This window comes from Centroberyx gerrardi, chromosome 22 (assembly GCF_048128805.1).
Source record: "Centroberyx gerrardi isolate f3 chromosome 22, fCenGer3.hap1.cur.20231027, whole genome shotgun sequence".
NCBI lineage: Eukaryota > Metazoa > Chordata > Actinopteri > Beryciformes > Berycidae > Centroberyx > Centroberyx gerrardi.
In genome coordinates this window covers 15382037-15406367 of record NC_136018.1, presented here as the reverse complement: position 1 = coordinate 15406367, position 24331 = coordinate 15382037, and the positions used below count along the sequence as shown (strand labels likewise).

The following is a 24331-nucleotide window of genomic DNA, read 5'->3' as shown; positions in this document are numbered from 1 at the left end:
CCTTGGTAACAACTAATGGGGATCCAAATAAACAATAAACAATAAATTAACTTGTAGACCCATTAATTTTATTGATATTTAAGATTATATTGTTTGGTCTGAATATAAAAAAATAAACTATGAAGTTTTATAACTGGTAAAATTCCAGCGGTATGGAAAGCAGCTCAGGTTGCTTACATAAGGGTGGTGATATCAGCAACTTCGACAATTATTGTCTAATATCAAAGCTTTCTTAGCCAAAATCTTAGAATCGATGGTTAATTCTCAACTGTGTTCCTTCTTGGATGTGAATAATTCACTACAGCCACAACAATCAGAGTTTAGATCAGGCCACAGTACAGTAACTGCTGCACCCCTTGTAACGGATGATATGGATACATCTTTGGATAAAAAACAACATTGTGCTGCTCTCTTCATTGACCCATCAAAGGCATTTGATACTGTAGATCATAATATTTTACCGAACAAGCTGCTTTCTATTGGACTGAAAGATACTGCATATAAGATTTCAAGGTATTATTGCTGATGGTATTAAATCAAATCAAGCTCTCTTGAAATCTGGAAAGGTGTTCCACAAGGGTCTATTCTTGATCCATTGATATTCATGTTATATATAAATAACATTGTTTTTCCATCACATTTAATGTCTGTTTTACGCTGGTGATAAAATCTTATATGCCACTGGCTCTACTGCACACTCTCTGCATATGAGACAGCACATATGACACTTTTCATGTTTGTTGTTCTAATGATATAGTGATACAGTGAATAAATAATAATGCACATATGTTTTGCACACTTCCCTTTTTTCTGAACAATGGCACCTCCACCCTAGAGCCTTTTTACATAGGACAGCTGCTAATGCATGTATCTGGAAGGCACATTCTGTAATGTATTTAATAAAGGCATATAGTTTCTTTACTGCGCTAGTCTGCAAGCCACAACACTTTGTTTACATATGGCCCTCTGCAGACTGTAAATGTGAATTCAATGCACATTTACACATTATGTACATTGTTTTATTGCTTTATTGTTTTATCTTTCATTGTTTTTCATTGTTGCTTTTTATATACTGCTTAAACTTTATTTTTCTCTATTGACGTCTATTACATTTGATGCAGGTGTGCAAGACTCAAAAGGGAACATTACCAAGAAATATTACCAAGTCAAATTGACTGAACATTCTAAATACAGCTCTGTTGAATGAAGTTCTCTTACTGAGTCTCATGCACTGTGATGTTACCGGGTTCCTGTAATGTCAATAGAGGTTTTATGAGGTCAAAGAAAAAAGGTTTTGAGTTCAAAGGGTGATTATGAGGTCACAGATGAGTGAATAAGGTTTCCTGGAGGTCTTCCTCAACACGACTTGAATTAGGCTGTATTGTATCTTTATGATCATGATGTATGATACCATAAAGACATGATACAAGAGGTGTTTTAAGGTAATGTAAGGAGGCATTTTATTGACATTTACCTCTGAAGGTTAACTCAGTACACAAACTTATCAGCCACATACACCCACAACTTTCCAGCATCTAACTGGCGGAATGTCCTCCTCGAATCATGACCAAATAAGGAATTTCATAAAATGTACAATGACTAAGCAGCAGACCTTGTTCAGTAAATAAGCAGTGAGGCGCCTGTTTGCGCTGTCTTTGCTCATACCCCTATGGATGTTTGTTGAGTCTGGACATGTGGTGATTCTCAGAAACTTTGTCAACCCGTCCTTGCATATGTCTGAGTTCATGATTTCCGACAGTGGTATAGTGGTAGTTGAGGGGATGGGGGGTCATGAATTCTGATTTGAGGATGAGACAACTTTCAGATTGTCTTTGTCAGTGGTGAGTCCACTGTTGATTGTGTGATGTCACAAAGACCAGTGTCAAAAGCCTAGTGGAATCATATCATTGCATAGACTGTGGCATAACAATGAAGCCTCTCATTCGTCTGGAGAATTCCCAACTCCATGAGAGAGAGTTAACAGACAGCCGGTAGTGCTTTGTCACTATGCTTCATCCTCTTTAATCTCGTTTTATATTTCCTTACGCTGTCTACCTATACCATGCACATTAGGTCTATATAAACTCACCAACTCACCCTGGAAGCAATTTCCAAAATGTATTAAATGAATGTAATTTAATATACATTTTCTATAAGCTTTTTTGTTTGTTTTGTTTTGAGGGATTTTTCATTTTTATGTTGTTAAGCCAATAAAACATTTCACTGAATGGCCAGGATATTTCAGGAAGGATCTACCAACTCCATCTTCCATACATTTACACACTAATCCTTTTCAGGTCCCTTTGGGCAAATGATTAATTCCAAGGCCAAGTACCATTGTAGTGTAATGATTATTTGTGGCAAATATTCACTTGGGCTACTGAGACTAATGTACAAATGGGTTGATGATGAAAGTTAAGGTATAGATTAAAAGCTTAATTAATTCATTTATATTATTCATTTATATTAAGACCAGTGGGACTTGGCTGCAGTTTGCTTTTTTGTCTGATTTATCCTGGATCAGTTGAACAAGAAGACTAGGCCTTGGCTATAAATAGGCACAATTGAGTCTTCCTGGGCAGACCACTGTGTGTGTGTGTGTGTGTGTGTGTGTGTGTGTGTGTGTGTGTGTGTGTGTGTGTGTGTCTTTAAGAATTCAGCTGTAATTCGATCCCTATAGGCGAGAGCGAAAGAGAGAGAGAGAGAGAGAGAGAGAGAGAGAGAGAGAGAGAGAGAGTGAGAGAGAGTGTGTTACCCTACAGTAACCCCCCTCCATCATCTCCATAATCGAGCGTCGAGCTGCGTGATCCGCACCGCTGCAATTATGCATGTTTTGCGTTGGATGCGATTATTAGTAAACACTGCAAACCGTGCACGGGGCTCCGGTTCCAGCCCGTTCCCCACAAGTTGTTAGCATGTCTGTTTAGGTGGAGGCGGGCTGTCTTGTTTATCAAAAATGACTCAACATGGCTTGGGCTTTGACTCAACATATGGCTTTCGACCGACCCTCGCAACCATAACCAGTTGAGAGTGTCAGGCGCAGATCATCTTAATGAAAGTCATAAGGTAAGTCCAGCCGTAATCTTATATTTTGATTGTTTTTTTTTTTTCATATCCATGGCTGGTAGGCAGAAAGACGACCAGGCCAGTGTTATTTTCACACAGCATTGCAATAGCAGCTGGCCAGGCAATGCGGCGTGAGCTGGCCTTGCATGTGCTGTTGATATCGTATTTTGTTGTAAAACCCCAGCAAGATATTTCGTTGAATAGCACGTTTAGTATTCTGTACAGGATCTCTGAAATGCGATCTAATGATGCACCTAAGTTATTTTCGTAAGGCTATCATTTCCTCGCTGGTTAAAAACGATCCACCCGTCTTACGCAAGCGCATTTTAACGCTACCTACCAAAACATTATAGGGGCATATGAGGCTGGCCAAATACACAACAAAGACAGAAACCTGTTTCAGTCCTACACAGTCCAGCACACAAATCATTACCAAGAAAATATAGACCATACTCTATAAGGCGGGCCCTCACATGCCATTGTTTTGTAAATACCACCCTGTCCAAATGGAGACATCTCTGTTAAGGTCATTCGCATATATGCTGTTTAAAATGAGACAAGAATCAATCAGTAGAGATGTGATTAACATTGCTCTTAAATCAGGGAGGTAGCTGAGGGTAAACCCACCTAAACTCGTTTTATACACAATTTTATTTGCAAGATAGATTTTACCCGCCTTTCATTCTGATATAAATCTACTACCAGATGTAAATTCAGAATATACATCATAGTAATTCATATGAAACTGATGTAAGTCATGAGGATGGGGTATTTTAAGAAAAAAGAAAGCAATGTGTTTCTGAAAATACACTTGATTTCTGTTTATTGTAGTGGGAGTGATGCCTTATGGTGATTATTGATTGGAGGATATAGTTGGGTTTTTTTATTTACCACTACATAGCTGCCTTGAACTAGCCTGCGTGGGTGTCAGAAAGCCAGTCTGATAAAGCCTGAACAGGTATATCAGGAAGCACTCCACAAGTGTGAGGAGGTTGGTTTCTTTTACCTCCACAAAGCTTCTTTTGTGGTTCCTCCCTTGTTGACATCTTCACAATCTGCCCTTTTGCTTTCATTTCATTAACACCGATATTCATGTGGGATCAACTTCTCCGGCTCCTAAGAACCGTAGCAGATCCACTGACTGTTATTGTATGGGCTTTAGAATCAATAAGTGTTTACCATAGAGGCACGCTGAAGACTCAGCAGAAATAGGCTTGTCATAAGCTGATTTTGTAAGAAAAGCTATGTACACTAGCGCTGCTGTGTTCTCCATTGTGCCTCAGCTGTTTCCTTTCCATATGTTTGAGTCGACCTCAGTGGCCGTTTGCCCTTGGCAACAGGCTCCCGCATGCAGCCGTACAGGACACACATGTCTGTGTGTGCACTAAAAACAATGCACTGTGTTTCAAGAATGCCCCCTCCCCTTCTTTGCAAGCATGGCTGAAGGTCTTGGACTCGCTTGCCTATCCAGATATCTATTCAATCCCCATCCCACCATGTTCACTCTCTTCTTGAAGTGGCCCTCTTACAACAAAAGAGTCTTTCTGCCCTACAGCTATGCTACATAAAACTACTGATGCCCACTAATGCATTATAGGTAGGCCAAAGGATAGGGCTCTGTGGAATGGTCTATTCAGTTCACTGGTGTTTCGGTGAAGTGCACGCTCTCTGTCCTGGAGCATTTCTTTGTAGTGCAAGAGCCAAGACAGATATAAATTCATATCACTAAGACCAGTTTTCTCATGAATCTAGGACCTGAGAATGACCTGGAATCCACAATATCTGAAATTATAGCGAGCCTGGGAGGGAATGGGAGGTGTGTGTGTGTGTGTGTGTCTTTACATCTGGGCTGGAAGATAATGCTGCATTTTATTGCTTGGGAGATGTAAATATGTGCTGTTAAGTTAACTGTTGGCCTAGCTTGGCCTTACCCCAAGGGCTGGCACAGTCAAATCAGCCCATATGCAAATAGCCCAGTGCAACATACACACACATACACACACACTCTCAGAGCAGTGTGGTCTGGACTTCCACAGTAGACCGCTGCCACTGACATACATTGGCTGGCTGTAAGCGAGTGTGCATGCAGAGCTGCTAATTTTGGATCGTTGTTGTTTTATGGAGAACACTCACTTTTTGATCCAAATATAGATAGGCCTAGTAGCTTTTTGGGGCTAACAGTAGTTTTAGGCCATGGATATAAAACTGCTACACGTCATATTACATTAAGGCATTGATTTTTAATTGAATGATTAAAGTCTATGAAATTGAAATGAATTGTATCAAATCGTCCCTCTCTGATTTTAAAGGCCATCAGACTGCAATGGCAGAACAACTTAGCCTCTTTTGTGAATTCGCCTACATTATAATAATAACTTAATAATAACTTAGATTTATATAGGCCAGTAATTCTTGACCAGTAGCTTACATGGCCTGTTAGACACAAACACCTCTTTTATTTAGTTAGACATAGCAAATGCTTATCAGAATAGCATCTTGATCACCATCTCCATTCACACAATGCATTCTACCACCGACATGCTCTCTTGCCATGCATGACAGCATTCCAAGAGATCACCTACTACTTGTCCTTCATAAAATGAATAAATGAAGACACATTTTAATTCCAAGAGATAATGGTCAAGGGCTCATAGACATACACAGGCTATCTGGGTACTTGCGAGGTACAGCTAACTGTCGAGTGATGCTAACAGTTTCTTTTTATGTCTGCTAGTATTACAAAGTGAATGAGTTCTTACTACTTCACAAGTGGAGGAGGTCAAAAATGTAAGAGTTGACGTGGCTAACATCATGACAGGCTAAGAAAAATGCAGTTCTCCCTCTCTTGTTTGATTGTAAACCACAGTGATTGAACTAGCTCACTCAGATAGTAATCAAATGTTACAGGACTCTGTGTGTGTGTGTGTGTGTGTGTGTGTGTGTGTGTGTGTGTGTGTGTGCGCGCGCCTTGCTCGAGCTCATATGTATGTGTACACCGACACATCCCTCCCTTGGCTTTGTGTGTGTGCATGCTGCATGTGTGTGTGCCTTCTGCAGTGCATTGCTGAGTCCCATTGTGAGTGGCATCATGGTGTTGTTGTAGTGCCACCACTTCAGCACAGAGGTCTCCTGGGTCAGAGTCCTAGCAAACACACACACACACACACACACATCTTGGGAGGACACACTGTAGGGTTGTTAAGTATACGAATATTAAAAATAGTTGTTTATGGTCCACCATGCTTTGTAGATATGTCTCTCTATTGCTCTACACACATTTGAACACTGAAGCCCAAGCCAGGACACAGGCCATGCTCTCTCTATCTGTCATTGTAAAAGTGAGTCTTCTTAATGTGAGTCGCTGACAGGAAACAAAACCAGATCAAGGAGGTGAATGTTTAACAGCATGTCCGACCGCAGCTTTCAGAACAATGCGCAACATGAGTGCACCGGTCGTGTGTGAATGTGAGACAGTGGCTGTATACGGTTTCTTTTCAGTGCATGCGCTATCCTTACGGTATAATGACCGTGCTGAACACTGTAGTATTAAAAAAAAATAATTCAACCTGCTTTGGCAATTTCAAACCTATCCTATTCAAACCATACTGAAGCTCTAGCAAGTCTTGTTTTGAACCATTTGCCAATGTGGGTAGTTCTTTTTTATTCTACTAATTTCTGGTAAGTATTTTGTTGATGCCTATTCAGTCATACCTGGAAACAGTATAACATCATATGTTGACTGTACAGATGTTGCCAAACCATTTAAAATGTATTTTACTATTAAAGACCTCATGAAATGGCATCTTTACTTCCTTGATTTGATCCTGTTGAAACAGGATATTGGGGGGTGAGGGATCATTCAAAAGTCTAAACCAATGGAATATCAGTAAGGGAGAGAAAAGCAGTTGTATTTGATGGGAGTGGCGGAGGGGTGGGATTGTTCAAACATCTGTGATGGTTTTATTGGTTGGAATTTATATTTATGCCTACTGGTGCAGCATGAGGTCACCATTAAAGATGCTTTGTTTTCCAGGAAGTAAAAGTAATGGGAGTTCATTTCATGGGGACTTTAAAGCCCTACTATTAAAGCCTACTGATAAGGAAGTATAACATGCAGTTCTTTCTGCTTGCTTTTATCCCAGGCGCAATCAGTAAATCCCTGAAAAGTAATCGTATCCATTTTAAGTCGTGACCTGGTCCAGGTCCACCCTGGAACAATCTGTCTCAAGTTTCCATCGCATTGCATTTAGTAGATCAGAACAACTAAGACCAGGTGCTGAGTATAAAACCTTGATGGAAAATTGAAAAGCGGTCCAGCATAATATTGTAGCGTTTCAACCACAGTGTCCTCATCTGACAGCAGGACTGCATGATGAAGACCTTGTGCTTAGAATATTACTAAAGGAACTAAAGGAAGGGAACTGTGTTCCTATGTGCTGGTTTAATTTTCATGTTTCAGGTTTTCCACCCAGAGAAGTTGTTAGAACTGATAGCAACTGCCGACAAGGAAGGACCGATATGGCCTAGTGACAGATGTATGGCACCATGATGACAGAAGCAAATTAGAAGACATGCGTATATATATTTATAGGGTTCTTCATTTCATGTAGACCTGAGTGTAGGCTATCTTGGAAATGTGAGATACTTTCTGGTTTACAGTGCACTGAGGGAAACCCTGAGTTTTGCATCACTCAGCTTGTAGTTACTCATAGCTTTGGTTTAAAGCAATATTCCACTTAGTTTTAACACGGGGGTTGTTTGGCACTTGACCACCACGAAAACCATAATATAAACTAATCACCAAGATTGGATGCAGCTGGACGAGTTTGTAGCGTTCAGATTTTTCAACAACAGATCCTGCTTTTAAGACAACAAAGCAATCTTGGGTCCTTCATCATTTTGCATTTCTATTCTTGCTTTAGACTAAAATTAGTATTTAAAAATAAAGGTAGATCCGGTCTCCCAAACAGGAACTATCTATCCTAAATGGTATCCCTGCGCTATGTTCTCTTCTATCAATAAAAATGCTATTTGCCAAATGACATTCTAAAAAGTACGACCAAACGTCAGTTGAAAATCACAGTAGCGGGATCTATTGTTGAATCTGTTCACCAACGTGTTAAATGTCAGTTTTCAGGCTATTTTTCTGGCCTCATTCAAATGAATGGGAAGTAAAAATCTGAATGCTACAAACTCGTCCAGCTGCATCAGATCTTGGTGATTAGTTTATATTCTGGTTTTCATGGCGGTCAAGTGCCAAATAACCCCCATGTTAAAACTAAGTGGAATATTGCTTTAAGCTAAAACCTTATGATAATCTTTATCTGTTTGTTGACAGCAAGGCTATTGTGAATGAAGGGCTTTCTAATGGCTAAGGAGTTCATAGACCACAGCACTTTGAGCCTCTAGCACATGCTTTGGTTTGTACTATCCACTATCAACTTAATTACAGGACATTGCCCCCTGATGAACAAAGAAGCTGTCATCCACTACTCTGCACATTAGCTTACCTACACTAGTTATCAAGATGAAAGGCAAAGCCAGTGCCGTGTGTTCTGGATGTTTGTTTTCTGTATAATTTAATTAACAGGTGATAGTCATTATGAAATGTCACCCGTTTCCAAAAACCCCCTCAGCTCAATAAAGTCTAGGGGGTAAAAAGGAAGTTATTTGGCAGCACTTCACTGAGTCTCTATCTCTGGTGATGATGATAGGATAGATTAACTTTTTTTGTAGAAGCTCTTGATGTAGTAATCAGGATATTCCCTAATAACTTAGCCTGTCGCCACACATGACAGCTAATCTTGTTAGGCTTGTAATCCTAGCCAACTACATGCCCGTTTTACAGTAGACCTTCACTGGTAAACAGTGTAACGAGGTTATGTTTTGGCAGTGACTTTGATAAGGCACGTAAAGTACACTGCAACCCAGTCAACTGCTGAGCATAGTGATTCAGAAAGCAAAGTTCTCATATCGTTTGGTTATCTGCCATGGCAGTGAGATATACAGGAGTGCAGCAAAATGCAAATCTGCTAAGTCTGCAAAACTCACTCAAGAAATCTTTCTGATTGTGATTGGCACACCTTCAAAGTGGAAGTATTTGCTTCAGTTTTTCTATTTGTTATTAATCATCGAAAATATTCTAGGTTTTTATCTATCAATGCTCTCTGCCAGTGTCCTCTTTTTACCCAACACACTGCTACAGATGGACAGTTTTACACATTCACACTTGGGTGCAGCTCACTGCAAGTACAGTCTTCTACTGTTGGCCATGGTGCAACATTAATGTGGCAGCTGGTGGATAAATGCCGTACTCAATACATATTGATGGTAGAATGATACTCATTCAACTTCTTCGCCCAGATTTTCTTAAACATTAAAACCAGCAACCTTCTCACAAATTCTTAAGCACTTCCAAACTCTACATTTTATTTATATATATTTGGTTTAGGTTTTCAACAACTATAGGTTACTTCAGTACATCAGTTAGTATTTTTGTAAATTTGTGTAGGTTTGGTGTAAAATTTGCAGATTCATTTGCAGTTTCTGGTCAGGTAATTAAAGAAAAAATCAACCCAAATACCATTTCCATCAATATTTTATGACCAATGCTGGAACAGTTTAAGATCCCCTACCATAGCACATATAGTGTGTCATGCTACTTTTTTCTGCTGCCTAATGGGTCACACTTCCTCTCTACCACAGACCCAGGCAGTAATACAGTGGATTATCATTTCATCTCTCTGAACCTCAGGTACAGTTAGTTTACTTTGCTAGAAACCTTAACAGCCTGAAAGGTTGACACATCATTTGCAGGTTGAGACAAAAGGAGTTTCTCATGTTCGCAAAAGAAAAGTATTCAGTGACTGTCTTGCCTAGGCAGGAACAGAACCAAAGGAGTTTGTTCTCAGGAGACAGATGCTGGTAAATATCAAAATTCACCTTCAATCATTTTTCAGCTTATTAGATTTTTTGTACAGAATAGAGGCTCTGAACAATGTTTGGGTACGTAAAGTAGATGATAGAGTAGAGTTACTGACCAATCATTGTCAAAATATTTGTTTTCTCCACGGTTAGTAGGAGTTCTCCTACTTGAGCTGAGTTAAACATTGACTGGGCCACCGTTGGCAGGTGTGATATTTCTGACTCGGTGTTAGCTTTTCTCATAGGTCACCAGATTTTACTACACCAGTACTAGCTACCGTACCTCTCTGGTTTGGCTGGCCCGTTGTGTGATTCAGTGGATAAACGTACTCACTGATACCGACTGATATTAGCTGTTTGTGGGGTAAGTAGATTCCTTTCCAGGATGTCTATTATTGGAACCTTGTGTTGAAATTTGAAGAGTTGAAATTGAAAGAGTCTGATACTGAACATTTTCTGGATACACCGACTTCAGTAAAAGTCTTTGGGTGAAGCTAAAATAGTTTAATTGAACAGCATGTCTGACTTTCTCGCTCTTCTTTCTCCCCCTGTCCCTCCCTCCCTCTCCCCTCTCTCCCTCCCTCCCTCTCTCTCTCCCTCCCTCTTCCCTCTCTCTCCCTCTCCCCTCTCTCCCTCCCACAGTGGGGTTGGGTGGCCATGGACCCATTCAGCCAGCTGATCCTCACCATCTCGGTGACCAGTTTCCTCTCCTTCCAGTGGCTCTTCCACAGAGTCAGCCCCTGGATGTCCATACGTGTCAGCACCGGCTTCCTCGGCCTCAGCGACAAGCAGAAGGTGGAGTGGAACTCAAGGTGACCCGACGTTAACTGATGAGGATGATGATGATGATGATGATGATGATGGTGGTGATGATGGTGATGCCCTGTAGATCATCATCAGGAACTTTCATGTTTCATGTTCATGTTGTTTTGTCATAGATTTGTGGGTGAATGTGCAAGAGAGAGAGGGAAAGAAGGAGGAAGGGAAAGAGGGGAGAGAGAGGGAGAGTTATGCCCCTTTTTCACACACATACACCCACACACACACGACTCGGGACTACTATGGTATGCTGATCCAGGTCCATCCTGTGTAGGAGACAATTCACACTGCTAACACAATTAAAACTAGACATCTTTACATGATAAACAAACATGGTAGATTGCATTATGGTCCAGACACGGAGTGACAGGGGTTAAGCACTGAACTTTCACATCAAGTACAGCAGAGTGTGACCCGGCTCTCAACTCTTGATCTTGACCAGAGTCATTTTGCGGGGTCGATTTACTCGGGTCAGCCCTTTCACACTGACAGTCAACCTGCGTATTTCCTGCGTCACTAGAGAGAGTGAGCAGGATGTCTGATGTGCATTTCTCATGTAGACCCTAAGGAGAATAATGCTCATTCAACAAACAAGCAATATACCGTTTTTGTCAATGTACAGCAGCTGTGACAGTTCAATGAGATTTCCTATGATCCTCTGTTACCATGCTCTTTCAGTGCTTACTTGGCTTGCCACTGCCCCAGGGTGCCAGCAGCATGATGGAGAATTTAATGGAATGGTGTTTTGTGTTCCACCAACCATCTTATCTTGGCAGAACCAAACAACAAAACACTGTCATGTACTTTGCACCATAGACAAATACTGCGCCTAAAAGTGTCGTAGTTATAGTGTGTATGATACCATATCACAATGTAAAATGGACAGGCTGTCCCAGGCTGATAAATTGGGCTGTTGATAACACAACAACCAGATGTCGTCTGTTTGTATTTTATCTATTGATTTGTTATGGGAACATAGATTCTGTCTGGAACTGCTGGTTCGGAACAGAAGGGCAGTCTTTGTGTCTCTGCTTGTGCAAGTCCATGAGAGACAGAGATGTGCCGCTGCAGTCTTTGAGCGCCATGTGAACGGTGAAAGCTATAGAGCGGCGGCCGGGGAGGAGAGTTGATTAGGGATGTCCAGTATAGAGATGAGCTGTCGGAGGGATCTAGCCTGGACCCACTCGCGTGAATCGCTCATTTTCATTTGCTCTCACATTCACTCATTACTCACGGGAGCATTTGTGAAATTGAAATGGTCACGTGGTTTAGGAGCAAATACAAATGGAAATGAAAATTAGTGATTAATGGGGATGGATCCAGGCTGTGGGGGATCTCTGTATGGCCACAGGACTTCAGAGATTGTATTTAAACAGACTGCTAGTCTGACTAACAAACTGTCTGACTGCCAGTCTGACTTACTGAATGCCAAGTCCTGTCTGGCTGTCATTCTGTCTTACTGACTGACTGCCAAGAACTGTGTGACTGTCTTAACTGCTTGAATGACTGACTGGGACTGCCGGTCTTTCTGCCTGACCCTTCAGCAGTGTTTAATCTCTTAGTCTAATTGGTCTGAATCTGTGTGCAGTCCTGACAGGCAATCAGCTGATTCACTGCAGGTACTAACAACTCAGCGCTCTGTATCTTTGATTGAAGAGGTGATGTTTATGCTCCATTAGGAAAAAAACAAAGGAGCTGCAAGGCACTCTTCACAAATAAAGACAAATATGCACTTATTCCTTTGTCTTGCTCATTCAACAGGATAAAACTGACATGTTTCGGCATCTGCCCTTGTCTGAGAGGAGTAGATCATCTCTGCTGTGTGTGTTTTGGTTTTCGTTTCAGGACGGTGTCAACGTTTCACGCACTGCTGGTTGGAATCTTTTGTCTCTACATCTTGTTCTTTGACGACGCCGTCAATGAAGACCCAGTCTGGTGAGAGCTCGGCTGTGAATCACATTTTATTTTTAACCTTTATTTTCCACGTCTAGGCTGACTGTTGATGCCTGTTTTTTTTTTTGTCAGAAAAGGCCCATCACACGCTCGCACATTATTGCCCGCTCTGGGCATTTAAGTGCTTTAGCCAAGGTCATAGTTTTGGAGGTGCTATGAGTTAAATTTCACAGTGATGTTAATCCCCTTTGCGTCAAAGAAATGGGAAATCTAGTCCATGTTTGGTAGCGCTTTAATTATACAAACTGCAAAACCCATAAAAAGCTTAATGTTGAATGAACTATAATTTCATTTGAATTTGACCTTTGAGCCACAAGAATTGCTAGTTTAGTTAAAGCGGTAATTATCAAATGAATTTGAAGACTATGTCCTCACAGAATACTGGACCCTGATTGGCTGACAACAGCAGCTCCTCTAATTCAAGTGAGGTAAACCTGCTGAGTGGAGGCTTCCCAATTAAAGTGCTGCAAACTGGCCTGATTGTAAGGATTTCAGTATTTGTTTAGGAAGGGGAGCCAATCAAGACCGAGTACAATTGTGATGCGTTTACTGGAGTTAATTTGAAAATGCAATAATTTTAAATGTAATCACGCAAACACAACCAAATTGTATGTGCTTTTATGTTAACAGGGGGGATCCCACACTGGTGAAGATCAATGTTGCCATCACAACAGGCTACCTCATATCTGGTGAGAGAAACCTAAAGTTTCCGTATACTGTTGTTGAGGTGAGACCAAAAGAAAATAAGTCATTTTTAAGAGGTTTGATAGGAACAAGAAAACTGGAGGAGATAAAATTCAGTTTGAACCTAGACACAGAAGTGCTTACCCAAGAGCATCAGTGACTGTGACGTCCTCAGGTCACTTTGTCTCTTTGTCAGACGAGCCTCGGAGGCAGCCAAGGCTGTTTCGATATTTTATATCAAACTCAGAACACATGACAATGATAAGATGTTTTTTAGCAACAAATTGTCAGCTTCAACCTTCAGCTCTTAATTTTAACTAACTGGAGTCACAGTGACACCAATTAGAATAGGAACAGGCTTCCTATGCAGTGTGGAAACATATGATTTAAACTATTGTTAGATTTGATTAAAAAGATAGGCCTAGAAATTCATCACCTTACTCTGTATTATTTAAGAGAGAGATGGTCTGTACCATGAAGTTTTATCAGTCTCTATTCATTTTATTGGGTGGTCAAACTCATTTACATGTCTGAGAATATTTTGATTGCACAATCCACCTTTTACATGTTCTCTCTCTCTCTTTCTCTTTCTCCCTTTTTTTTTTTTTTTCCAGATCTGCTGCTAATATTTTACTATTGGAAGGCGATAGGCGACAAGTTTTTTGTAGTTCACCATCTGGCAGCGTTGTATGCTTACTACTATGTACTGGTGAGTTCCCTATTGTCCAATAGCAGAACGTGCAGGCAAGATGGGAAAGAGACAACCAAGGGTGAACAGCTGTGTCCTGTGAAGCTGGGTGTTTAAACTGGTTTATCAGCCACTGAGGTGTCCATCATGTCCCCAACTACCCACTGTTGTATCTCAATGATGAAAGGTTCATAGGTGTACTCTATATGCCCAGAGAGAGGTTATAATAATCTGTATCTGCGCTCCTTATATACCTTCAATTACACCATTACACTGGGTATTTCCAGAGAGGACAGGGCTGAGAAGGAAAGCTTATAGATGTCTAAAATCCATAGACATCTATGGACATTATATACATTACATCCATCATGTGGTTAGATTTATGCCATGTTTTTTGAGAGATTTGTTACAGTAGGATTCATTGTTTGCCTGCCAGAATTGGAGATTTTTTAAGCATATATGAAGAGGTTTGCTGTTTGTTTGGTTGTTGTGTTATCTCGCTTACCTGGAAATTACTGGTTGTTTGGAAAAAAATAAAAGTTGAACCAGTGTTATTTGGATTGCTGGTGCAGTATTGATAATGATTCTCAGCAGAGATAGTTTGATTTGGTTTGACATTTCATTCAGTTCTAACCGTCTTACCAAACAACATGTCTTGTTTTTTCTGGGACAGTGGTAATGACCCTAGTTCATGCCGGTTGTCAGATAGTCACCCTACCACACTTTCCCTGTAAACATGATACCTCTTTCACACACTTTACTTTAAAAATGTCATCAAGAGCAGACACATCAACATGGCAGACGGCATGATGCTCCAGGCCTGAACTTTCACACTGAGCAGAGCAGAGTTTTACCCGGCTCCTAGCACTGATCGGGGTTGTTATGTGGGGTCGACTTACCTGGGTGAATCCTTTCACTCTGACGGTCGACCCTCCTTATTTCCCAGGTCAGTAGTCTGGTGTGAAAGGGGTATGACTCACATTAGTATAAGGCCAGAATCAAGGGCTAACGTACAAGCTGTTATCCTACCAGCTATGGGTATTAACATGTAGCGTGAGCCTGACACTAATTTCTCAAGTCATCTAATTTGCCAGTACTCATTAGCGCATTGGTCGTTGGCTCTCATCTAGATGTGGAAATAGATGTGTATGCCCAGCATTAAGGGGCAGTGCTGTTCACTCTTGGTTCCAAGCATCTGTAACCCTCTAGGTCGCCAGGTTCTGTCACAGAATTATGGAAATGAATGACTATGGTATTTTTTGCATGGAATGCTCAATGATGGTAATGGCCGATGCCCCCCCCCTCCCCCCCCCCCCTTTCACCCTGCCCTTACAATTTCTGTGCTTTTTGTTTGTTTTACTGACCCCCCCCCACCCCCCACCCACCCCTTCAGTGTTGTGAATCTGAACTAAGCTGAACTTTTCTGAGCTTAGCTGAGCTGAATGCTGAGCTGTAACCACTGTGTGCATGCTTACATTTCTGAAAAGCTCTGGAGTTGTTATGGAGAGGAGGAGGAGTCCATCTCTCTTGTTACTGTGCATGCCAACAAACAACTTTTAACCTTCCTAATTACCTACCTGTCTATCTACCTTCTGCCTATCTGTTGTGCCAGAGCCTTGTTCTGCCTCCTCTCTCTCTTTCTTACACTCTTCCTATGGCTCCTTGCTGCGTGAATACAGTTTGGGCCATGGGCCCAGACAGAGCCATTCAAATACTGTCATCCATATGATCCCAAGATGCTAAAGTTCATTACCAAATAGACAGGCCCTCTGTCTAATGCCGTATTGAGTGTATTACCTCAAGACAAATATAGAATGTCTCTTATTACTTTTCTTAAAAGCCAGGCTCCTCCTCTGTAACCATTTTATTTTAGTTAGGCCTACTTGTGGGGAATTAACTTTGTTCCTCTGCTATAAATGCTTGAGAATATATTTCTATATTTTGTATGTAGAAAAACACAAAGAGGCATACAGTGTGCTTTGCTGAACTCTCCATTTGAGCTCCAACATACTTCCTAAACTATTCTTGGATAAAATAAAAATATGCATTACGCTCCACAGCTCTTTGGTACATCAAGAATTATACTTTTTATCAAACATTGCCATTGGCAAATTAATAACAATCTGTGGGTAAAAAGCAGCAAAGCACTGTGGATGTTTGTTCAGAACCACAGGCTTAGTGTACTTTAATCGCTGTGGTGCAGTCCAGATTCACATCTCTCCCTGTCTTACCACTGCCTTCTCTCCAGTCACTGGCTGGATTTGCATAATTTTTTTCCTCCCTAATGTGACAAACATCATTTTTGCATCTTTTTTGTCTGTCTTCATTGCAGTGTTAACGAGGAAAATCACATTCCATGTGCTTTTTTTTCTTCTGTGTTTACACAGTAATAGTAAGATCAATTCCGTGTCACATAGGTGGAATAAAAATATGATTTGAACTAACAGTGTAAATCCAGCCTTTCAATTGGAGAAACAAAGCAAGCGCCTGTATCTAAAATCATGAGATAAATGAGATGAAGTAGGCCATACTGTTACTGGACACTCATGACTGTTTCTTCAGACCAGGCCTGAAATACATGTGGGATAACAGAATGAATGTTGCACATTAGTCACATGCCATAGAGAAACTATCTGACTAGCCATGTTGCCCATTTGTAGTAAAAGCAACTAAATTGGCCAACTTTCTGAATGATGATTTAGTACCGCTTAAAGATGGCTTTTTCATTTGATTTGGTTTTGTACCCAGTTAATTTGTCGTATTTTGTCAAAGTCTTATTAGTTAATGTGTTGAGCGTGTTTATGTTGAAGTGTTCATGGTCGATTAGGCAACAACTTTTGAATATTATGAGGATGTGGGAAGATCTTTCGGCATACAGCAAGAGTCAGGCCTAGTTAAACTTAATCTTAAACTGCCTTAGATTTGGAAAATAAAGTTTTTTGGGGTTTTTTTTACATCAGTTTTAATTTGTGAGCCTGTTGGCATGTTTTAGCTGTATTGTAGTTTAGGTCAGTACAGTCAGTAGTGTCTTGGTCAATAGTCTTCAAGTCATTTTATGAAAGGTGTTTTATGTCAGCATAATACAATTTTATAGCTATTTCATTTTAACAATCAAATATAGGTTAATCCAAGGGACGGAGACGTAATATTTGACTGCTGTGTGAATATCGGATGCATGCTCTACTCTCAGTGTTGTCAGTGTTGCTTCTTATTTGCTTCCAACTGGGGTGGCATCTTTATTTTCTTCTAATATATCTGTCTGTCTGTCTCTGTGTCCTCCGCTAATATGACTTTAACATAAATAGTCCCTCTTCAAACCCTTCATGCAAAAATTACCAAAATCAAGTCGGGTTGTGTCATCCCTGTTCATGCAAAAACTACCAAAAGGGTTGTGTGTCATTTAGAAAACCAGAGCAGGTCTTGATCTAGATGGGGACTCCCTTCATTCCTGTCTTGTCTGCTGTTATTGCTGTTGCGCTGCACTGAGCAGATATGATGCCCAGTCACAGTATGGACTTACCAGTTCCTAGAGGTACTAGCATGCTCATGCTAGGTGGAAAGTTCATATCATATGGTATATAAACTCCAACCCAGATGTACCCTGTCTGTATCACCTAGTAAGTATGTTTCACTGACCAGCTTTTGTTTCAGCCCTGAAGGTAAGTCTCCTTTTAGTTTGTCTGTGTGTGTGTGTGTGTGTGTGTGTGTGTGTGTGTGTGTGTGTGTGTGTGTGTGTGTGTGTGTGTGTGATGTTCCAACACTGTCAGTTGATTCTGGCAAGGTAGGCCAGGTCATCACAGTGGTCATGGCTGTTTAGAGCAAGGCTGGGTTTCCTGAAAGCATCTTGGTGTTGAAATCATCTTCATTCTGTCAAACAAGGGATCCCAACCTTTTCGCCACAGTTGACACCTCAATGAGGCCTGAAAATCCCTATGAACACAACATTGGAAAAAACACAAAGTTTGATCTCATGTTCATATGGGGTCATGTTGACTTTGAAGATGATCTCATAGCTAAGAAACTGTGGAAACCAGGCCCTGGTCTTCTAAGCGATGACATGAATGGAAGTTGAACTTAATGCTTTTTACTCTGCATGGCTATTAATTGCTCCTTCAACTAGTGGCTGGCTGGTTGTGTGTGTATCCAAGGCTGTGCTATGTTGATATTTGCTCTATCTCTATCTTTTGTTGGATGTCAGAGATGTATTGTCTTGGTGTATGTTCTTACTGTGTTGTTGCTGTCTTGATGAGAATACTCTTCACTTTTACTATATAAAACTGTGAGTTAGTAATAGAGTTCCTTTCTAGTACATCGTTAGTGAGTAGTTCCTCTTTAATGCAGAAATGTTTCAATTTATATGGGCATTTTGGCATTTGGAGTTTCTTTAGGGCAGATGGTTAATTAATCAACCACAAAATTTGCCATCCATCACTAATTTTGTTCCAAGAAAGCCTCTTAAGTAAAACTGTGGCTATTTTTTTAACCCACTTTTAAATTTTGTGCGTAAATGGAAATAAATGGAAATAAATAATAGTAATCTGAAGATCTAATGCTAGATCTAGTTTACCAATTCTTTTTGTGCTCTTTTCATGAAGTCAGTTGAATTTCTTGATGTCCGCGCTCAGTAAATGACATGCGAGTGGATCATTAGGAAATGAAATGAGAGGGCGCAGTCTAAATTTGGCCTGTGAAACTTGAAGGAATAATTCTGTGCCCTGAAGGAGAAGCCTCTTTTGTTAGATCTGCAAAGGAGCAGGCCTATATTCGGCGAGGGCTTCATCTAATTTTAGACTTGATCCCCCCCCCCCCACCCCAAAAGTCTCCTTAATCTTCTGAACTGCATGATAAAATATGAACCATCATAAGGTTATGTCCTGAGAAGCACTGGGATTACGGGCAAATCTCCCACTACCTGTGATGATTTTCACATTTCGTACATGGGCTGATGTGTGAAACTAACTCTGCTGTTGTTCTTCCTGAGACACTGATTTGTATTTGTGTCCATGTTCCTCCGCGGGTCAGAGATGGCTTCATGCTCATCATACCCACTCCCAACCCAAGTGACTCAGTGTCTTGTTTTTGTCCCTTTCCTGTTTCGTTGTCTTCCTGTTCTCACCTTGTTCTTCCAGGGCCAAGGAATGTTGCCTTATTTTGCTAACTTCCGTCTGCTTGCCGAGTTTTCCACTCCATGTGTGAACCAGCGGTACGTACCTCGATACCACGACCCGGGCATCGGGTCCTCGTAGTCAGGGTTGGGGTCAATTGATGTTTCGCTTATTTAGCCAGCCATGTTGTCTTCTTTTTTTGTATGTTTCCTTTACACTTTAAATTCAAGTAGGTAATCTACAGTTTAGAAGACCAAATCTTATGAGAGCAAAGGTTTGATGATAATAGGTTGCATGTTTTAAAAGACTTGAGTCACTGTTACATCTATGGCCAAAAAGCATAACCGTCCTTTTTACATAGCTACATAGCCTACAGTGTAATGCAATGCCTTTTTTTCTTTGACAGTCATTCTTATTGTGTGGCCTCAAGACAGTAATGATTATTACAGTGGTGCTTTGCAAAACAGATTATTGCAGCACATGCTCAGTGGTTTCTGTGTTTATGAGAAGAAATTCACAACTCTTAGATGTGACTCAAAGCCAGCTAAAGAGCAAATAGATGACTGGAGTATTTGCCCTTAATCTGTGTCACACAAGTGGAGGAAAAGATTTGAGCAGGCAACGAGTCAATCATGAGTCACTGTCGCTATGTGTTTCAGCCGGTTCTACAAGATGATTTGAGGTTTAAACCGGTTTATCTGAATTCAAGTTTGTCATTCTTAAAAGAGTTTAGAAAACAGTCATGTAGCCAAGGCTGCATTTGCCCAAAGCAAATTGGCAGGGAGTTTTTTTTGTCCCATTAGATAGAAAATCTTAGCCACTGCGAGGACTTGTCGACACATACATCTATTGCATGTTGCATCAAACAACTATGTGTCAATGCAACTCTGCCTAGTTTACCATAAATTAATTTGCTATCACAAAATGGACAAACAAAGGGAAACGGTCTCCTGATGTGTGTGTCAGCGGGTTTTTGTGAAGTCATTCCAGGTTGTCTAACACTCATTTTGTCACCATCTCTTCGTCCTGCTCTGCACTGTTGTCTTGACTCTGTGTTGTGTTTCAGCTGGTTCTTTGAGGTACTAGGTTACCCCAAGTCCTCCCGGCCCAACATGGCTAACGGCGTTGCCATGGCGGCGGTCTTTTTCCTGGTTCGCATCGCCGTCATGCCGGTCTACTACAGCCGCATGTACGCTGTCTACGGCACCGAGGCCTTCTACCTGGTGCCCTGGGGTGGCCGTGTAGCCTGGATCTGCTCCAGTATCTGCTTGGATATCATGAACGTTATGTGGATGCACAAGATCGCCCGCGGCTGCTACAAGGTGTTGCGCTCGGGACGGCGGAGCAAAGCAGATACACCTCAGGAGAACGGGAAGACGGATTAAGAGAGCCAGGGTGTCGGTGGTGAAGAAACACCTCAACAGAGCCAAGGAGACGTCACTCTCAGTGCACCAGTCGGCACCGACTTGGACCCTTACCTGCCAGGCCGCTTCGGTGGCAGCAAAACTTGGGAAGTACTATGTTAAAGGACTGAGGATAATGAGGGAAAACGTTTTTTTTTTTTTTCTGAAAAGCAGGAGCAGTGCACTGAGATGTGACCTGATGGACCATTAAACCGGCCATCTCTAAGCCATGAAATGGCCTCTTAGCAATACTCTGTGTGCATGGCCAATTGTTTTTGTTCTCTTTAACAATGTACCACTCGAAATCAGAGGTCGGTCTGGGACAATGGACTGTTATCCCAAACACAAATTGTCAAAAAAGTTTACCGTTCTTTATCATACTTAACACAATATATTGTTCCTGAGAGAACTTTATGGACCTCTCGCTTTAATGAAGTTTCTTTTCGTATTATTACTGCTGCCTGAGTCCCAGAGTTTAAATGATGAAACACAAGTTCAAGCTGATGACATAGCAAAGATTTGAGGGGACCTCAAAGGTACTCGGTGATTCCTCAGTAATGGTCAGTGCCATACAATTCTTGTCAAATGCCCTTTTGAGGGAGAAGGCTCCAGCACCCCATTTTCCTCAGTAAATCATGAGCTAATTGCCAGGGACTGGACTGAGACGGGATTGGATTACATCAAGCGCAATCACAGAGAGGAATAAGCATGACTGAAATAAATCAGTTCATCGCCCACCTGCTGTCAGTCACTAAAGAGGTTCTTCCACACAGCCGATCTTGAAGGTGTTTGTTGAAATTAACAATATGTGTCCCGGCCTCCATTGCATTAAATGGTAAACTTGAATGATGTAGGGCATTGGCACACTGTATGTATAGTTTATTTTCCTTTTGTCTTGCTGGGATCCAGGCAAATGGGTTTTTAAGGATTTACACGATTAAAGATATGTGTTTTTAATCAACAGGAGACTGATGTGCAATTGGCTGGCATACTGTACCTTAGGATGCTGAGGCTGAGCCCATCTGTTAGAGAGAATGCTGAAAGGGAAACTGAATGTCAACGCTGCTGTACACTGAGAAAAGTAATGCAAGGAGAAGCACTCGTTCTACTAAAATAAATGCTGAGGCAACAGTTTACATCAGTTTTGTAACGTCACATGATGTAACGTGTATACAACCTGAGATTTCACCCAATGACTGTACAAGTCACAAAATATCACATTGCATACACAAAGATATATTGTTGACTTGCTGTTTTAGTGGGAGGTGGCATTATGTTTTTCTGTTCTGGGGTGAAACCGAGCTTGAGTGCTGACTCTGAGTCAGCGTCATAGACCCAAATTGTACCCATTTGTGGGAAAACAAAAGCAAAAAATTGAACCCAGATTTGCGACAAAGGGCGACTGCTTCACATCCTACATCTGTGCCAAGAGATTACAGTGGGAGGTGTTAGCAGGATTCTGACATTCTTCTATTCATTATCTATTATTAGGCCTGATGCAGATAGTGTATTAACTTGAGGTTTATGTCATATACACACATACTATATATGATGTCTTTTTTGGGGCACACACTGTTAATTTTACCCCTGTACGACATTTGCCAACAAGCTGCATGCTGCTATTTTCTTCAGACATTTGTGTTTTCTATGAAGGGATTTGAAATTTTTGCCAGCAAATTGATTTCAGTACATGCTAGGAATCTATTTGATATTGAACTTTTTCTCAAAACATTTAACCGTGTTTCAGATGGTAAAAGACATGTTTTGTAGCAGTGTGATGCAAAGAGCCTCTGCATCATGTGTAATATACTACCACCACTCTGCTGTCGATGTGTACGTTGTTATTAATTCGTCAGATGGATTCATTATACACGACTTGGGAACTCTGTGGGTTTCAGTGGATATTATGTGTGGAAAAGGTTGCAAGAGTAGTCAATTTTTTTATGCATCAATCTGTCTAAGCAGTTTTAGCGTTGAACAACACAGAATACACTGAGCATAGGAACAATTCAGTTCAAAAGTTTTTAACACAAAATTAACTGTTCAAATCAAAGTAAAACTTTGATAACTTGTTTCATAAATATGTACTTGAATCAGTGTAGTTTTATCTTTATATATTCTATACATCAAAAGCTTCTTTCAGATGGTTTGTGAGACAGAAACAGGGAACTCCAGTCTTTAAGGTAGGCCTTGCCATGTTACTTTTTGTGCTTTGTTGCCTTTTTAAAACGAGTTTTTATTGCACAGTAAATATTTTTGCTACATCTAACTCCTCACAATACTGAAAAAATGTGCCGTTTTCAATGTGCTTTTTGTTGTGTGTTTTCCATTTCTGATGCCTGTTTAATGTGATTGTGAGGCCTTTGTAATAGACCAGGTTCAAAAGGACGACAATTACAAAAACCAAGATGCTTGTTCAGGAGGGGAGTTTTAGTTTAATTTTGTGTTTTGTTAGGCTTCTAGTTTTAACATTTCAAAGGTTAATGTGGGTAACACTTGTGCCAGTACATAGGCTATTATTACTCAGTGGTGTGGAAATGTCAACATGGTGTCATCATGGGATGACACACTGTCCTAATGCGTTTCTGTGTCAAGTCCATGAGCATTTTCACACAAGAGTGCCAACCTGCAACCGATCAATTCAGATCAATTCTGTTCACATTACAGTTTCCACATGCTGTGGCTAACTAAACAGGCACAGCATGACTAGGCTCAGTTCAGTTTGGCTTGGTACGACAAGTGTGAAAGACTTCTTTCAGTTATGCTCACTGATTACAATGTGTTTGGAACAGGATGGACGTGGCAACTGATTATGGGTGGATGCCATCTGCAAGTGGATGTCACTACAGACCTGTATCTCAGATAAAAGAGTCAGGGTATAATGCCAGTGGATGTGATGTCTGTCAGTGTTTCATAGAAACCAAAAGCAAATCATTAAAGCGTTTCAGGACAGTAGGACACTTCTGGTAGAGACAGAAGTGGCTCTGTATGCAAGGTTATGCATGGAATATGGTCTTCTTCATGCACCCTCTATAACTGCATGTGGTATTGCATGGGGATTGCACTGTAAACAAAATAGCATATACATTTGCAAGATGTATTTTGTTCATTGTTTTGTTTTCTTTTTCTGGGTACATGTACATAATGTTTACTTAAACGTATTCTTGTACTGTGCCACCTAATGTAATCCACAGATGATGACAATGAGATGGTGAGAACATGATAAAGCAGATATATTTAGTATAATACCCAGCACAGAAATATCCGGTGAGGGAATACTTGAATACTAATCAGCACAGTTTATAACAATCTGGGCAGTGCAAATAAACATTACTCTTATGTGCATCTTGCGTTATATGCGTACCATTGTCTTTAATTTATTAATCCAAGAAAACTACACATAATACAAAGTAGGTGCCATGGTTATAGAACTTGGTGCAATTACTAGCCAGTCAATGGTTTGATATAGTTTCTGCTCTGAATGTTTTATGGCAGAGAGGTTTGAGCAGGGGGAGTGTTGGGTCTGTATGCCCTGCCATTTTATGAATGTATTGGAGAAGAGAAAATATTGGTCATTTATATTTTAATTTATCCTTTACAATAAATGCCAAATTAACTGAGGTGTATCATCATTTTGAAGATGTCATTTTTTTAATACACTTGGGTATCGTATGAAGTGAGCCCATGCT

At 40.7% G+C, this 24331-nt stretch overlaps 1 protein-coding gene across 1 annotated transcript; it reads left to right on the top strand.

Moving 5' to 3' along the window:
* Positions 1-2857: 2857 nt before the first annotated feature.
* Positions 2858-24274, top strand: tlcd4a (TLC domain containing 4a). The gene is made up of 7 exons (XM_071906415.2): positions 2858-3066; positions 10633-10802; positions 12655-12744; positions 13393-13451; positions 14061-14155; positions 19264-19337; positions 20306-24274. Exons 2-7 carry the CDS (start codon positions 10648-10650, stop codon positions 20622-20624), a joined length of 792 nt encoding a protein of 263 aa, XP_071762516.1. The 5' UTR covers positions 2858-3066; positions 10633-10647; the 3' UTR covers positions 20625-24274.
* Positions 24275-24331: the final 57 nt, after the last annotated feature.

Bases quoted from the DNA above. Each gene is read 5' to 3' on its own strand.
- tlcd4a (XM_071906415.2), top strand. From the start codon at position 10,648: ATGGACCCATTCAGCCAGCTGATCCTCACCATCTCGGTGACCAGTTTC. The intron at 13,452-14,060 runs GTGAGAGAAACC...TTTTTTTTCCAG, and splicing joins AACAGGCTACCTCATATCTG to ATCTGCTGCTAATATTTTAC. The intron at 14,156-19,263 runs GTGAGTTCCCTA...TTGTTCTTCCAG, and splicing joins ATGCTTACTACTATGTACTG to GGCCAAGGAATGTTGCCTTA.